The sequence below is a fragment of the Strix uralensis genome, chromosome 4, assembly GCF_047716275.1.
Source record: "Strix uralensis isolate ZFMK-TIS-50842 chromosome 4, bStrUra1, whole genome shotgun sequence".
NCBI lineage: Eukaryota > Metazoa > Chordata > Aves > Strigiformes > Strigidae > Strix > Strix uralensis.
In genome coordinates, this window is record NC_133975.1 from 125530559 (window position 1) to 125548595 (window position 18037).

General features: G+C 39.3%; 1 protein-coding gene across 7 annotated transcripts in view; it reads left to right on the plus strand.

Annotated features, from left to right (window-relative positions):
* SYNE2 (spectrin repeat containing nuclear envelope protein 2) overlaps nt 1–18037 on the plus strand; it is a 195642-nt gene that overhangs the window by 51234 nt on the left and 126371 nt on the right. For 6 of the 7 annotated variants that reach the window (XR_012628988.1, XM_074869023.1, XM_074869025.1 and 3 more), the window contains 15 exons: nt 184–341; nt 802–949; nt 2154–2752; nt 3630–3809; nt 4791–4941; nt 7451–7609; nt 8307–8468; nt 10897–10998; nt 12292–12492; nt 13495–13660; nt 14417–14529; nt 15314–15516; nt 15879–15998; nt 16096–16381; nt 17187–17356. Coding sequence is in view for 6 of the 7 variants with exons in the window: in XM_074869023.1 (XP_074725124.1) it covers nt 184–341; nt 802–949; nt 2154–2752; nt 3630–3809; nt 4791–4941; nt 7451–7609; nt 8307–8468; nt 10897–10998; nt 12292–12492; nt 13495–13660; nt 14417–14529; nt 15314–15516; nt 15879–15998; nt 16096–16381; nt 17187–17356 (2918 nt within the window). In the remaining variant the exon portion in view is untranslated. The remainder of the gene's footprint in view (nt 1–183; nt 342–801; nt 950–2153; nt 2753–3629; nt 3810–4790; nt 4942–7450; nt 7610–8306; nt 8469–10896; nt 10999–12291; nt 12493–13494; nt 13661–14416; nt 14530–15313; nt 15517–15878; nt 15999–16095; nt 16382–17186; nt 17357–18037) is intronic. The other variant, XM_074869027.1, reaches the window with a different exon arrangement.

Genomic DNA, 18037 nt, shown 5'->3' on the forward strand with positions numbered 1-18037 from the left:
GTAGAGATTTGCATGCAGCTAAAAATGGAGTCTTAAAGAAAAAGAAAGCAATAAATACTTTTACTTTCAGGTGATGTTTTCAATTTTTCTGTAAAGACTCTTGTGACTGTATTTTTATGAGCTGTTAAGTCCATTGAGAAATACAGATTCATATTAATGCAATTAATGCTGCCTATCTTTTAGGTGATAGAGACTGAAACCAATTCTGGTTGGACACAACTGGATAACATCTCATCTACCTTAGAAGATCTTGTGGATGAAGTACAGCAGACTGCTATCTCTGAGACAAGAAGCAAACTAAAAGGAGAATGGAAAGAGCTTCAGGATATTATAAGTACCAGGTATAAAATAACACTTCGTGATATTAGCTAAGGAATAGTTCATTCTAACTAATGAGAGTATTGTGAAGGGAATAGTGTGCATTGCAGAAAATATCTGCACGTTTTTAATGTTTTTTTTTTTAAATGGCATAAAATTAAGCTTTGCTTAATTATACTTTGTTCATATACACATTGCAGATAGTGTGAATCTCTCCAAGAAGCACAGAGCCAGATCTTTGTAACATCACTGTGCAGTGTTCCCAAGTTTATTGTTATTTCCTTCAACCTTTTGGTTAAATTCACTGGGATTCATACTGCTTTTCTTATTAATCAATGCAAAAACTCCTTTGACCTCAGGAGGAGGAGGATTAGATCTGTTAGACAATCAATTACATTATCTTTGTGGCATTTTGTGCTGTAAAATATTGAGTGTCTTTTCTTGCTTGCTTTCCCAGTTCATGTTTTGTTACCTTTTTCGTAGAACAAACTCTTTAAGGACTGCATTGGAAATTGTTTTGCCAATAGAAAATGAATCCATTCTTCTATGTGAATTAGATCAGCGGCTTAAGAAAAAGGACATCCAGCAGTTTAATCTGATGAATAGTGATCTTGCTTATAGGGAACTAAAGGTAAGGGAAAATGCAGGGACCACACCCTAGCCAGAATAGTTTTTATTATGTCTAGGAACTAGAGAACTTAATGGGATTTTCACTCAGGAGTTTGGGACAGCTCACAAGACTTCCCAAACCTTCTAAAGTCTATAGCAGCATTTTACTCCCTTTGCTTTAAATATCATTGTTCCCATAGAGCCAGCCAGGGACCCTCAGTAGGCTCTAATGTAAAAAGCATGGTCGTGAACATTTCATCTTAGGTTAGGACTTTCCTTTGATCCGGGTTTACAGTGTTCCCACCTGGCTTTATATCACTTTGTAGAGTCATATACATAATGTGGTGTTAATTTGTGAGCTAGGCTAAGCTAAGCTGCCTGTGTCACATCTGCTGAGGTATCTAGCTAAGCACACCTCAGAATGGGTTTGGAAGCTCTACATGTATGCAATAACGTGGTCATCTGGTATCATTTGCTTATGCCTCGGGTCTGTCTATTAGGCAGGGTGAATATTGTTTTGTTCTTGACATACACTCTGAGCTGAGCACACTGACAGCTACGCAGAACTGAAAGTTTGCATTTGTCTGCCCTTGGCTCTTGAGCGAAGTTGGGTTTAGGTCTCTCAGGCTGTCGGGCAGAGGGCATGTGCACTCTGTCTGACAGAGATGACTCTTTTTGGCTGGAAGGACCCTGAATTTTTCTTCAGTTCTCTGCCCATTTGGAGTTTCACAATGCTGACACACTGCTGTTTGTCTGAGGGCTGTAACCAGATAGCATGCAGACTTCACCAAGAGATTTTTAAAAGTGTGTAAGTCTCCTCCAAAAGTATAGCATAAAGGACTTAAAAGATGGCAGAGTAACAAACATCTGTGTGCTCGCCTGTGCTCTGAGTGATCTCCCACTGAGAGAGCCTGCCAGTTTCAGTCCCAGGACTCTCATCATCTTTCTCTCCTTTTTGTCTGATTGCTGGAAAGAGGCTTGGGTTTTCTATGGTGCTGACCAAGTTCCCTGTGTGTGGAATACCATTTTATTTGATTTTTCTTCTTTTTCCTTCCCTCTACCAAAGTTCAGAGTAGGAAAAAAGAGGTTTATGTTCTTAACCACCCTGTTTAGCATATTTATTTTATAGCTAATATAATTTGTTTTTCAGTCATAGATTCATCTTGAACGCAGGATACAGGTTTTCTTTCACTTGCTAAAGTTGTTGGTCGTTCTCTCAATTTCAGGAGCTACAGAGATCCATATTAAATCAGATTGAAGTGTGCAAACAATTGGAACACCTAGATTGTTCAGCAAGAGATGAATTTAATCCAATAGATCTGCAAGCTGCAAGTAAAATTATGATTTACTATCAAAACCAGCTTGAAGAAATGAGCCATAAAATGCAGATCCGCGAGACGGTCCTTAAAGATCTGGAAGCTTTTATGGCCTCATTGAGGAAGATTCAGTCTTCCATCAAATGTCTTGCAGATTCCCCAGGTCAACATGAAGTACAGGGAAAAGCATTGAGAGAGGCTGCACAGGAAGTTTCTCACATGACAGAAGAGGCTAAGTGTTTGGATGAACGCTTGAAAACAGTTGATATCTGTTTGGAAGATGCTGAATGTGGAAGAAAGACTTGCTGTGAAAACCTTGTTCTCACTTTATCTGAAGAGCTAAATGCGACTTATGATCCCTTAAGTGAACAGATGCTTACAGAGGAAAGAGACTTATACAAGATTTTTTCCACAAAAAAACGTGAACTTCTTAAAAACATTCAGGATCTACGTGACAGAATTAACAAAATAGGCTTGAAGGATCCAACAATTCCAGCTATTCAACAAAGGTGAATTCTTTTTTAAGCTCTTTTGATTTCATAATTTCAGTGAACTCAGAGGACCTGTGGCCCCTTCACAGTAGAGCACTGAAACCTAAATGTGTCCCGAAGTATCTGTGGAGCACTGAAAGAAGCTGTGAACTTAGATTTTATTCGTTCTATCGCAGCCTAAATAAGGAAGCCCTCTCCATTTTGTCTTTTCTTTTCAAGTCCTATGTATGTGTGTGTTTGAAGCAGCATTGATGAAGAAAAAATAAAAGGAGGTTGATTGTTATGATCCTAGTTTTCAGTAAGAAAATTGTCAAACAGGGAGATGGGTCTTCTTGCTGAGCACTGATGCATGTGGTCTGAAACTCTGCAGCATAGAAGTCGTGTGTTATTTTACCACACCCCAAGAAACCTGCTAACATGATTTGTATGTCTCCAGTACTGTTTCAGAGGAGCTCTCTGCAGCCTCGCAAAGGATGAATAAACAATTCACTACAGTTTATGTGGAGGGAAAAAGGGAGGGGAGAGGAGCTTATAAACTGTGGCCATTTTTTAAGTTGTGAAATCCCACGCTATGGCACAGCTTCTTGTCTTAGACCATATTTTAGGATAGCCAGAATGCACTTACCTTTTAGTAAAAAATCATTCACTATGTTCATACAGACCCTATTGGCCTTTAGGATTTTGGATTGCTTTCTCAAAGGGCTTAGGTCCATAACTTATCTGAAGGACTGTGTCAAATTACATGAACTGAAGATCCAGTTAGACTTTTTATGATGTCATTTAATATAGTCAATATGTGCAGCTCAGGATGAATTTCTAGTGAACTTGCTAATTACATCAGGGAAAAAAATCAAAGACTTTAATATAATGCTGTATTTCATTTTTTCTAATAAAGGGTAAAATCGTTAATGGAATTGGAAAAGGAATTGGATTGTGCTGCTGTTGAAATGAAACCTATGCGAGAAATTGCTAATAAGCTCCCGCAGATCAAAGAGGAAAAAGCAGAGGAAGCAAATGAACAGTGCAGAGTTATAGAGAGGCTATGGGAGGATACAAAACTCTTACTTGCTGAATGGTAAGGAGAAAAGCTGATTTTAAAGTAGTATTGTACACGTAAGAAGTTTCCTTGTAAAATGAAATGGCAAAAAAGCCTTAGACCATACTTTAAATGAAATACTGATGTGGTAGCAAATGTTACTATTAGGATGCTGTAAACTGTCATAAAGCCAAGAATTGCACATAGAAGTTTGCAGCCAGAGCTCATTGATTTTATATATTTTTAAGACATCCATCCATAATTCAGCAGCTACTCAGTGATGGGTTGGACTTAATAGGTATCCAAAAGAAAAACCTGGACGCTGCTGGGAATGATGTGGCTTCTATATTTGCTGTGAATTTCATGCCAGAACATTCAAAAAGAAAAGTCAAACTGAAACAAATGGAAGAGGACAGCTGGGAAAACAGTCTCATGCAGAAAAAGATTAAAGGAGCTTGGTTTGAGAGTGGGGACTGTGAAAGGCTGTGATTGATCATCCAGGGCATCTGTCCTTCTCTTACAGTTTGTAAAGATGCCTAGAGGCTTTGCACGGACTGGCACAGCTCTGGTTAATCCTCATGTCTTGCACAGGTGTCAGTGGGAGTAATCTGTTTTCATATCCCACTGAAGGCTGGCGTGAGGTGGGATTTCCCACTGTCCACCACCCAAGCTGTTGTGATATCTGCTGCACATTATATTTCAGTTTACTGGTGTCTGAGCTCACCTTTCAGGTGGAGAGTATCATATAAACAGAACTGCTCAGGTCACATCACAGCTACATGTGAATCAGAGGCATATGATGGTGAAGGGCATTTCTGATTCCAAAACCCATCCAAATACCACACCAGGTGTCACACAGTATTGAGGGTTTATGACTGGTACAGTTTATCCCCCCTTTTCTCTCTTCCAAACATAGTAGTCAAACTCCCCACATGTTTGAATATAGGAGAAGGAAGCAGACAAGAGGTTGAGGCGACTGCTTTATGCTTAGGCCATAAATAATGCATCTCTTTTTAATAGCCAGGAGCAGTGTGCAAGGGCTCTGGAACTCCTGAAGCAATATCAAAGCTGCAAAACTAATCTGACCAGCATCATCCAGAAACAGGAGATTGTGCTTTCACAGCAAACTTCTTACATGGGGAAGGAGAATTTGAACAGACTAATAGCAAAGGTGAGTAACAAGAACTTACTGGAGAGGAAGGAAAAGCCTTTCTTGGGAGTGTTCAGGTGTAGGGTTGCCCTTGTACACTCAGTCTTCAGGGCAAATATTAAGACCTTGCTTTCACTTTGACTTCCAAAATACATTTAGGGACCATACCCTGGTTTTGTTTCAAGCTTTGCTAAGTGAATCAAGGTCTTGTTAAAGAGGAGGGATTTAAAAAAACAAAAACATAGAAAAACTATGATCTAGTGTGAAAGTAAGATGAAATCCTGTCTTAACCAGAAAGACATTTTGAAATCAGGCATATTCATCCATACCCTTTAGAATATTTCTATATTTTCTACCAAGTTAAAAAACTTACAGTGGGCAGTTTGTAAATACACAAAAATAGCAAATTCATTTGTTGCTAAGAAGATACTTTAAAATGTTGTACCACTTAAAAATAGTAGGTAATGCAACTCTTTGGGGCTGCTTGTTTCTCTGCTGTTGCTGTGGGTTATAGCCAAGAGTTTAGATCTGTATGCTCTCCTTGCTTGTGTCACTGGGTCCCAGGCAGGGCTGCGGGGTTTGTCTACACCGTGCAGTGCTGTGCCGAGGCCTTCAGCTAGCCCTCAGCAAGGAGGATCAGGAACAGGAGCCGTAAGGCTGTGTCAGCGTGGCACATCTGCTCAGAGACTGGGCCATGACGGATCTATCCTGCTTCTTGGGCTGGAGCTTGTGTACCTCACTGTATGTCATTGCCACCTGACTCACAGACAGCCTGGGGATTGCCAGCATGTGCTGCCTTGGGGTGTGAACTTCTGGAGGCCAAAATGGTTTTGACTGGGCTGATGGAACAGTATTTTATTGAGCTGGTTACGTTTGCTGCAAGAATCTCTGCCCTCACACTGAGTTTGCTGAGTTATGGCAGTTAGAAGCCATAACAACATAGTTTGGTATTTCTTCTCTCACTTCTCCTATGTTACAAACCTACATAGAAGACAGACCTTCTGTATAAGAACCTTGGCCTCTGTAATCAACATTTGTTCCATGCTGTCTTTGATAGCAGTTAAACATTTGCAGTAGCTTTTACATTAGCTGATCAGACTGAATGAGCAGGTATTGCTGGACACCCCCTCATTTAGTTTAAAGTTTATCACATTTTCAGACAAATTTTGATAGCTGGCTACATTCTTCTCGGCTAAATGAGTGCAACCACTGGACATAGTTGTCCATGGATAATGGATTAGCAAACAGCAGCATGTCCATCATGACCATTTTACTGTACAGGTTTCATATTTCCTGACTGGGTTATAAACCTGGTTGTTCAGATCCCGTTTTTAGGCTTCCTGATGAGGCATCACCCGTATCATTCAGGAATCTTTGCTCTCAGGTGGTGCCTGGCATGGTTAAATTTAAGAAGGAACGTAAGTGGTTTCTTCCCTCAGGCAGCGGGATGTTGTCTGTGTGCCCCCCACCCCCTTTAAGGCAGGGACTTTTCTTGGTTTCACCAGTGAGACCTCTGGCACCTCATATCACTCAGGCTCCTGCTGCAGGAGAGAGGGAGATCACCTGTGTACCCTGGCCCTTGCTTGAGACCCCTCTCGCTGGTAACAACCCTTCCTCCTCACCCTAAGTTTTGCAATTCCCACTCTCACACTTGTGGTCTGCAATAGCTGTGGCACAGTACAGGCATGTCCTTGAGTGCTGATGATTTGTTATTTGTAGTTATATAAAATAGTAGCAAAGAAAGTTCTCTGCCTTGTTCTGGTTTGTGAGTGCTGCTCTGCCGTCCCTTGCCTTATCTCAGTGGCTGACAGTATCTATATGAGAAGGTGTAATTCTTGTCTCTGGGAAACAAGGAGAGCTTTTAATATCAAATTGCCTAACACTAGAGGTCAGTGTTTCTTTTCCAGCGAGCTTCCATGTTGTTTGTAAACACTGACAGTACAATTAACCACAAAGGAGCAGTCTAGTATTTAAATAGTAAGTAGAAAAAAGGGACATTTCGGTTTCTGGCAATGGCATATTTGACAATGGCTATGTTTAAACGGGATTTAAGCTTTTTTTAAAAAGTAGTTCAAAACCTGGAGATCAGAATGCCAGGTTTATATTTTTCAGAGTTGTAATAGTATCTCAGACGATTATTAGGTAGTGCATTGTTTATTTCTGTAACTGAGGTTCTGTGTATGGATGTACAGTCCCCTTGGATCTTGCAATTATGACTTTTAAAGCAAACTGTGGTTTTGACTTTCTTAGAAATATATCATCCATAGTACCCACTCAGCTGTATTGCTGTATTGCAGACAATAACAAAATGTTATGGATTTCTAACAACAAAATGTTCCTATCAGCATGACAGGAATATAAGAACTTAGGGTAAATTCCCAGTCTCATCATATTATATAAAATAAACTATTTTGTATAATGCTGGTGCTTTTCTAAACTAAAAAGAGCAGCACATCAGTTAAAAATGTTTTGCTGAATAAACAGTCATAAGTAAACATGATTGTAAATATCCATTTGGTCTTTTTCACAGATTGAAGAGGCAAAAGAGGAATTTAATGATCACTCTGAAGATGTAGACAGAATAAATCAGATCTGCAAAAACCTTCAATTCCAGCTCAATAAAATGAGAAGCTTTGAGGAGCCTCCGTTCGAGAATGAGGCTAACATTATTGTGGACAGATGGCTGGATGTATGTAAAAAGTAAATTATCAGGGTGGTCTTATCTGTTATGCATTATAGTAATTGATTCTGACGCATGTGTAATATTCGGAATAAATTAAGTACAATATGGCAAAGATTCTTAAGAGATAAATTCAAGTGTTTACCAGAGCAGAGCTTGCGGAGTGTCTATTGGCATAATGTTTCTGATCTCTCAGGTAGTTTATATCATGGGCACTCCTTGACATTAAATAATTCTAAGAAATGAAGAAAGGTAATATTTGTGCTTTCCGCATGAATCTGTAAGCTTCTGTAACAACTTCTGTGGATTTAGACTTTGGAGACAATCTGGAGAATTACAGTGCTGGTGCTTTTGGTGAGAAATGTTTGCCACTGTTGATCTAAGCACTGCATCAATACTGAGATTAGATGGTATTTACTGAGAGTAGATAAACATTAATGAGCAAGGCTCCTTCCTAAACCTGCCTTAAAACTGGCAAGCTGCTGTTGTGATTGGTATGTTTGGCAATGTGTGGCAGGGATTTAAATATCTTCTCCATGACCAGTTCACTGTGAAGACACATGAGATTTTTTTTTTTTCCTTGTTGCACTTGTTTTTATGGGTGATTTCATCTTTCTCAGATTTTATTATACTGCATTTGCTTTTAGACTATAACTCAACATTTTTGAAATCTGTGTGTGTTTTCTGTATATGAATCTCATGGTAGATCAATGAAAAGACTGAAAACTACTGTGATAATTTGGGAAGAGCTCAAGCTTTGTGGGACAAACTTCTTAGTTTATCTGGCACAATTGACGCTTGGGCAAATGCAGAACTTAAGAACGCAGAAGACCATTGTCTGACCGAAGAGGACCTTACGCAGTTGAAGGTAATTTGAATGGAAATTTTTTACCCTTAACTTATACTGCACTGATATGGACTTTGGAATATAAACATGCACATCGCATAGAAATACCAGCGCTGCAAAAGCAGAGGAAGTTGTAACATTTGCAATTGTATCTGCATGAATAGTTTCACTGAAGATATTTCATAATGTATTGGGCATACAGGTCTTGGAAGCTAATAAATAGATAGCGTGTATGTATACTAAATGGTTTTAAATTAATGTAACACTGCAAATGCTGCTTTAGACTACAAAAGCCCCCTCATGCCTTTGTGTTGTACAAACATACAGCAAAGAGAAGGCCTGGAAAGCTTGTAGTCTAGAATACAGTGGTGCACATATTTCCTTGTGCCTAGACAAGAAAGGGAAGAGAGTGTGTATAGGCTAGTAATTAGTTTTCCGGTTAGAAGTTGCCTATTAGTGAAGATACTGGAGCTTCAGAAATGGCTGGGCAATGCACAGTTCAAGGAGAGGTTGCAGAGGTGACTTATTTGCTCCTGCGATCCTTGTCCTGGTGTGCGCCCCAGTGTAACTTAATGCAGCCTTAATAGGGGCTGGCTGCTAAGGGTCTCCAGCAGCTGCATACAGGCAGACATCAGCAGAGCCAGGCTGCCTGTGCCCCTTTCACACAGATTATAGCATTAACTCTTGCTATCGGAGTGCAGTTGGGTGTAAAAACACATGCACTAGCTCTATGCCATTGAAGAGCCTCACATACAGGGGTAAATATTTTAATTTCTGACTTTAAGGGCATAATCAACCAGCTGAGCTGCTTTGTTGTAGTTATAGCCGGTATCTAGCAAACAAAAATAATTTCCTGCTTGAGTGACGCTGAGACATAAATATATCGTATATCCGCTTGTTTTGAAAATATGCAGGCAGTTTTTTGTCAGTGTTTACATGCTACAAATGCCCTGTTTTTTATTGTGCTTATTTGCAGCATTACTGCTACTGTTAGTGCTGCTCATTTGTTTTAATTTGTAGAGCAGTAAAAAGCCAAGGTGTTCTTTGTATATAGATCTTCCCAGTGAAACAGTAGTATACATAGTATGCAGAGGTGGATATTTTGTCACATTATTAGTACCTTTACCGTTGTATTATTAGAATTTACCTGGGGTAGTTCAAGTCCCTGAGGGCTCCAGTAAAAATAGACCAGCTGGCAACTGCATCTTAAGAGCCATTTTGTTACCTGAAAACTGCTCAAGCCTGGCTGGTGTTACCATGCCCCTGACATGCCTCTACTGGTGCTTAGGAAGGACTGTGCTGGAGGTGGCTACGCTAAGGTTATTCTGCTGCTCCCATGTGAGAGAGTAACTCTTAAAAGAGAGGGGAGGAGAGGGCAAGGGAGAGAGAAGCCATATTTCCTGTGAGCTACTATAAAAGCAGAATAGAAGGAGAGAAAACTGAACTCAATGCACTGAGTTTTGTAAAACAATTTAAAGTGCAGAGGGTGTCAGGATCATTTATCTATTTATTATTGTTTTGCTTGTTGTTGATCCTAAAACATCTCTACATTAATGTTAATTACAAAAAAACCCCAACTGTTGCAATGTGTATCATGTTACATAGGGTTGAAACCTAGGGTCCTTTGTGACTGCCCAGCAAAGCACTGGTGCATGTGCTTTCAAGAAGCCTGTCACAAAAGAACAGAGTAATGATTGACTGTATATTTAAAGATAATTTCAGTATAAATAATGTGAGAAAAGTTCTGCTTTCCCCTGTCGCCAGTATGCAAATGGGAACTCTTTCAAGGGCAGTAGCATGTGAATGGGTTTTGATGATTGCTTGTACAGAGACTGCAAAGGAATACTTTGTCCTGGGGGAGATTGAAAGATCAATATGGGAATATGAGACAATACGACTATTTTGGATATATCCTGCTTCATAAGTTGAAGCTGGTATTTTACTTTCATATTACTGGCTTGTTCTAAAATCCATTCAAATGAGTGGAGGTGTTTTCATATATAAAGGTTTTACATTAAAAAAAGTGTTTACAGCATGTGTTGTGTTTTATTACATCCCTACCAAAGTGCACCATCAGGATGCCAATTCTTGACTTTAAGTCCATAACGTCTGAGAATATCCCTTTTTATTAGAATCAGCAAGAAATAAATACAAAGTTAAGATTGTTTTCCTGCAAATTTACTTAGGTTAATATAGAAGTAAAACAACTAACGTTGAATTTATGTTAGATTTGCATTAACAACTGCTTTTGCTGAGAAACATAGAGTGTTTATGACTCTAATACAAAAAAAAGTCTAAATTACTAAAATGAAAATCAGCAAATGGACTAGTTATGGGAGCTCTATATGCCAAAATGCAGAATCAGAATATTAGTAATAAAATTTTCTAAAAGACACATGGAAATTTGATTTGGGGGGAAACACAGTTAATGTGTTTTTTCCACCTTTAGGCATGTTTACGAGTCCAAGAGCAAAAACTTCAGAAATTTGACAACACAGTGGCTGAGATAGAAGAACTTCTGAATAGCAATGAACCTCCACTGGAGCTACAGGTACAAAGAAGCTTTTACAGCTGATACGCCAGTACTCATTACTGCATTCCTGCTTCTTCCTACCATCTTTGACACAATCATTTCTTGGTTTGACTTAAATCTACCCAAAGAGAATTGAAGGCATTTTGTTGACTATTAGCAGTGACATTTCACTTGTCTTTCTCAAGTTGTTAGAACAAACCTGTCATTTTAAACACAAAGGTCTCTCTCAGTCCTGTGCCTTTTAGGGACTTCGACCTGACCCAACTGTTTTGTAGGCCTACTGAAAGAGGCCAGTGCCAGTGATATCTGCCTTTTAGCTGTTGGCCATGAACAAGGCACAATGGGCTTCGTCATCCCTTTGGGGATCCCAGCAACTCAACATGCTGACTGTCTATTTTAAACTGTACCTTTACCTGGATATGGCTTAATGTAGCTTGTTAGTTTGTAGCTATTTGCATAGAGTGGTGTTTACTGTGATGTTTTCCTTTGGGATATCACAAGGAAATCTTATTCTTTTCATGTTAATTTTACACAACAAAGAACAAATCCTCCTGCAGTGTTTGAGACCATGTTAACCTACTTTGATCCTATACCAGTTCCCTAAGCATCTGCTCCCAGTGTCTGTGAGATGCACCTTGAGCTTGACCTGGTTTGGCTATTTGTGTGTTTGTCCTCAGCAGGCAGTGAACGCAGAGAAGTTTCACTGGGTGAAGTGATCTAAGGAGCTTAGGAAAGGTCTCAGCAACCTTGTACTGTGTCACTCTGCTCCTGGGGAGCACCAGATGCCCTGAGCCCCCTGAGGTCATGTTTCAGCACGTGGCCATGATCCCGTTGAGTTACTGTCTCATCTGCCTTAAGGATAAGGTTAAAGAACTCTTGCTCCTTAGTGACTAGTCTCGAGTCAGAGCTCCCCAGTGCTCTGCTGTCCTTGCCTGTTTTTTGGATCAGTGTGGGGAATTTGCCCCGATGGGATCACTGCAGGGAGGTGTGTACAGAGAGAGCTGGCACCCTCTTTTTCATGGTAGCTGTAGCGCATGTAAGGCCTTTATCCAGCTGGGAGCAGATGACAAATAAATTTGTTAGTAAAGCAGCACCGGTAAATGCATCACTAATAAAAATGAACTGAGATCGCTCCTCCTCAGAAAAGCTGGGCTTAAATACTATTATTTTTCAGTTTGAGGAGTGGAAGGGAAAGAAACTGGAACAAACTGTGATTGAAACGTCTGGACTTCATTTCGTTGCTTTTTATGTCTGTAATGGAGTTCTGTAATATTCTAGGAAATCTTACATATGTTTGTTTCCAATTTTAAGGTCATCAGATCATCTGTTGTGCAAAAAATGGAGCTAATAAAAGAGCTCTTGTCAACAAAGCAGAGGACCAGTGAACTCAGCGTGAATACAGCAGAACTAAAAGGAGACCTTGATCTGGCCAAGACACAGATTGGAATGACTGAATCACTTTTAAAAGCTTTATCTCCTTCTGACACCTTAGAGATCTTTACTAAATTAGAGGTACTGTGCCACAAATTACACATCTTTTATAATTTCATTCATTATTTTTTCTCCCAGGGAAGTCTTCGTAAGTGTTTCTCCTGTGTAAGTTGTAGAATAACTCAAGTGAAGAGCCTGGCTTGAATATTTCCTTAAGCTGCCAGAAACATGAAATAAAAGCCTGTTTTCACTGAATGTTATCAGATGTAGTTAGTTAACCATTGCAGCTATTGGAAATGGTTAGTGATAGGCACACCAACAGTATACCACCCAAGATATGTTGAAGCAGTAGTTGGGGGTACTGGGTTATATCTTTTCCAAGACTGGGTAATATACAGAGGTTGCCTTTGTGCCACCTGAGCCTTCCTGCAAGGGGAGCTCCCAGCAGGCAATTTCAGCCAACTTATCATCCTCTTTGCACCAGGGAGAGAGTTGAAGAAAGAGCTGCTTCCTTCTTGGAGGTTCAAGGCAGGCAAGATTTCAACCTCCTGTTGAGCAGTGAGTGGATTATGCACATTCTGGGTGTCAGATCACTAGTATCTGGGGTAGTGAAATCACAGGTATTGGAAGAAAGATATAGCTTTTAATTAATTCTCCCAGCTCCCTCTAAGTTATCTTTCAAGCCACAGGGACTTGACATATAGATAAGGGATTTAGGGGTGGAATAGTGCCTATGGCAGCTAAGGCATTGTAGCTTCTAAGTATTATATGCTCTGGAACATAATATATTACTTTACACTTTACATATCCATTCTGTGTGATACCAAAATGTGCATGAGTGAGTATGTGTGATTATGTATGCCTACAGATGTATACACACTGCTCAAGGAGAGTTTAGTGCTTATATCTACCTACTGATTGCCTTGTTAATGCCAATATACTTTAAGAAATTATTTTGACATGTAGGCAGGACCAAACCCTTTTGCAAAACTCTAGTTTGTACTAAAGCAGCTCTGTACAGTGAACTCCTGCTTGCACTTAAGAATTTTCTTATTAACAGGTGTCCTGTTTTTTTGACTTTAGGAGATACACCAGAAAATTCTGCAGCAAGAACATCATGTGACATTACTCCAAGAAGAGACGGATTGTCCTGATGTGGATGAATTAAATAAGCAGCTTAAATGTGTCACTGATTTATTTAACAAGAAGAAGCATGTGTTTCAAGACCACTTTATTGGTGTTCTGAACCGTAAGCGAACACATTATACATTTATGTACATTTATAGGTTTGTATTGACTGTCATAATCACTTAAAGATTATGCAATTAATTTATTTTTGGTTTGGTGTCTGAAACTGCTTCGATATCTCAAACTGCTTCAGAGTTCTGAACAAGATAAAGATTTGTGTAAAAATGGCTTTTGAGTCCAACAAACCACTCAGTCTGAATCAAAGGATTTGTTTCTTATTTTTCCATTTTAAAAAATAGGTAAAAGAAGTACAAAGAATGATTCAGGAACAAATATCAGAACATTTTATTTAAAAATACAGCAATCAAATGTTTTCATTTTTTCCAGTCATTTTTTATTTAATCCTAGTTGTGAGAATGAATAGAAATATTAGTCACTTTTTGTTTTATGCAGATATGGAATTGTGCAGGTGTAGAATTAGGCCCAAAGGTAGTCTCATCTTCAGATAGTTTTTGAGTAATATTTATTTGTGTGGAAATGAGAAATTTGCCCATAGGCTAATCTAGGTCTTGTTTACTAAAAGCGGTATGTATAGCAGACTGTGCTAAGTGAACAGGTATGTTTATTGTCAATGAATACTGGATAAAAATAAAGTATGAACTGCAGCATTCTCTGTCACATGATCTGTAGTCAAAAGCAACCTTTGACAGTAGCACTGATAAATGTAATTACGAATGGTCTGAAATCTTAATGTTAAATAGGATTTTCTTTTACAGAATAAAATTAATGAAGAAAATTGGAATTTATCTTTTTTCAGGTCAATGCAAGAATTTTAATGACTGGTTCAGCAGCACTCAGCTGTCTTTGAAGGACTGCTTTGACCCCTCAGAAACAAAACCGATACTGGAAGAAAGACTGCAGAGGCTAAAGGTAAAGTATTAAAATGTTCTAATTTCTAAAGCTGATTGTTCTTGAAGTTTTACTTTTTTACACAGGAGACTATTCTTGGGAGTGAATTCACCTACAGTGGTCTTGTAACTTGAGGCTCAAAGAACATTTTATGTAACTTAAAGCATTAGGACAATAAGTGGAATGAAAATAAAACTTTGTTAAAATGGAGTATCGGTGTTCAAGTTCAGACGTTGTTGGGCAAGTGAGAGACAGACAGTAGTTAGTGAAAATCAGTGGACCTTGACCAAGTACTTCACTGTGCAAAGATGTAGAATGTCAACTGTGTAGGAAGTAAAATGAAATTCCAACCCCCATTGCACTCAAATGTAGCAAAATTTGCATTCACTTCTTTGTAGCCAGATTTTCACTCTTAAGTCAGACAGAATCAACTTAAAGGAGATGGAAAAGCCACAACATCTGCAAGAAGCGATCAGTCACAGTTAAGTGGCAGGAGGAAGACACAGTGATGCCAGTGTTAGATTTGAACGCTGCTTGCCTATTTCTTCTGTGTGTATTTGTACTTTAGAGAAGAAAATCCAAGTTGTCTGCTTCACTTTCTCCTTATTTTAAAAACAATAACTTTTCCATTTACAAGTGGAATAGTCAGCAAACTGTGAATTAACGTATATTCCTTTTCAGGAACTGGAATTGCTGTGGAAAATATTGGTGGAGATAACAGGAGTTGAAAAACTCATGTAACATAAATATCTATTATACAACAGCAAATTTGACAAATGCATCTCATGTTTGTGCTCTTATTCAGCACTTCCTAACATCTGAAGGCAAAGACAGAGAAATCCAAGAGGTTAAAACTTTATTGAATAAAGTGAAGCATTACTTGCCCAAAGCGAGCGTTAACCACCTTAACAGCCGTGTGAGAGATCAAGAAGCAGAACTACAAAGATTGATCTCCAAATGTCAGAAACGGGAAAAGGAACTTGGTGCTTCTCTCCATCAGCTCAGTAGGTGGGGAACTAATGTAGTTTATGACATTTTAATCACAAGTGATATAAAATGATTCATTATTAAACAGCCATAGTGAATGGCAAACAACTCTGCTTTTTATTAAAGATGGTATTTTAATAAAGGGTAGTGAGTGTTTTGTTGTATGCTTCATGTGTTTTTTTGCTTTGTAGCAGACTCAGTGTTATATGGGAGTATGTGCTCATGGTTAGTTTCAGTGACGTAAACTAATCTTGTTCTTAAAACTTTGCTTGATCAGGTGCATGATATTTATGTTACTTTTTCAGCAAAACACTGCTGTCAGCAGGGTTTAGTCATGTAATGCCTCTCATTTTGACCTGTGTCTGTATTTATACTCTCTTTAGCCTTGAAGAAAGCAGCACAGTCTTGGAAGAATGGCTAACTGCTCAGGAAGAAAAACTAGAAGAGACCAAAAAAGATGAGACAAAAGTTGAAAACTTCTATAAAACATTGTTAATACAGAGGTATTGTTTTCTTTGGTCTCTAAGAACTGTCTCCTAAAGAAGATTGCTCCATGTTGTTACAACAGATAGATGTTTATTAATTCTTTGTGTTTTTCAGAAAACCATTTGACTCCATGGCTCAGCTAACAAATTCCTTGAGGGAGGCTGGGCTGACAGATGAAACCATTGCAGAAGCGAGTGATCTTATTAGTAGGTACCAGACACTGATAGCACATGTAAGTGAAATGGCAGGGAATACTGAGAGACTTCCAGTGGAAGGACAAAATTTTGAAGAACTTGCCCAGGATGTTTCTTGCTGGATCAAAAAGCTCGAGGAGGCTGTTAATAACCTGAGTTCACAGGAAAATGAGCTGCCATCAGATGAAAGGATTAATCAGATAAAGGTATTGTGTTAAATGTATTCCTTTTCCACTTCACAGGTCATGCTAATAATGGAGGAATGCTTGATGAGTCAGTACCTCCTAAAAGATACTGTCACTACTGATTGCCTGTGGGTTTGTGGCTTATTTGGGGACAGGGGGGTGTTTGGGTTTTTCTTGGGGGGTTTTGCATAGTTTATTACACACGTAAGGTGATATTCTCTGCTGCATCTCTGGGTAGAGCAGCACTGAACTCATAAGGTGCTGGTGGCCATGCACCTTCCCATTATAGCCTGTTCTGAAGGTGGAGAGGGAGGTCAGGAACGTAGCTGGGGCATCTGGAGAGCCTCTGCAAAGTGCGTGACTTCTCGAGTGTCCTGCAGTGACACTGTGCTGGGCTGCTCCACTGCCTCGGTGGGCCTCTCAGGTTCCAGTGTCCTCTTTGGTGTCTTCTGTCTCTTACTACTTAGGAGGCTGCCTACCAGAGTAGCCAGAAATGAGGATGCTGGGATTTACATGTTTTGTTCCGTGGAAGGGGTAGTATTGTGATAAATATCTCTCCCTAAGATTTGGAGCATTTTTTTGTTTGTCAGAACAATATTGGTTTTGTTATGTAGAGAATAATTAATAAATCAGCCTCAGTATCCCAGCCTTTCTGAAGCTAGATGATCTATCTGTTTATGTATCAGTTATGTGATATACTGGAAGGAGAATTATTTTGTCTTGAACAGCAGTGTACAAAGTATGAAAAAAAATCATTGGTAATACCTTTTATTTTGTAACCAAAAATAGTTGTTTATGTACTGCTTCTGCTTCTTGTTTAATACAGGAAATCACAGCTCTCAAAGATGCAGGAGAGGCCAAAATACAGAACATGGTAGCTCTGGGAGAAACTTTAATGAGAAATGAGAAAAATAAGAAGACATTGGTTCAGCAGACTATTTCTGAGTTCCAGAACAAGTGGGAAAGCGCCTGTCGGCTAGCCACTGAATGTGGAAGGTAATGTGAAATTTGCCAAGAAGCAGTACGGATCACTTACTGCTATATTGACTTTCTTCTCTTCTTCCTGCACCAGCTCCATTGAATTTGTGTTCTTTGGGGCAGAACAAGATACCTACAAAAATACTTGTATTTCTGCAGTATTGTGGAGGGGCATGTCACAGTTTGGGTTGAATGATCAAGTGGGGGGTGTAGCCAGGAGGTGTAAGGAGGGTGGCAGGACAGCTGGTAGGGTCTGCCCACCTTGCCTCAGATTCCCTTTTGTTACTGAAGTAGTTCAGCCACTCTTGTAAAAAAAAAAAAAAAAGAAAAAATATGTGCACCTAATGCTCCTTGTTTCCTTAGACTGTGCAGTGAGGGCACACTGATTTAACCACTGTGGTGGCCCTTCCCTGCAATGTGATCTGGGCTCTGTACCCCAGGCATGATCCCCCAGCAGAGGTGGGATCTACCTTTGAAAAGATTCCTACTGCTTCATAAGACAGTTTAAGGTAAATCCAAGAGGCTGGAATTTTTAAAGTAGAGTTTTTAAAGCCTGGTCTATTCTGGCTCTATGAGAGTCTTTCTTGGCTGTGGCAGCTGATATTGTTAAGTCAGCAAAGGCACTTTAGTGTCACTGGCACTGTGGCAACTGTCTGAGAGCCAAACTGATCCTTTAAAACATGCCAGATGATTCCAGGT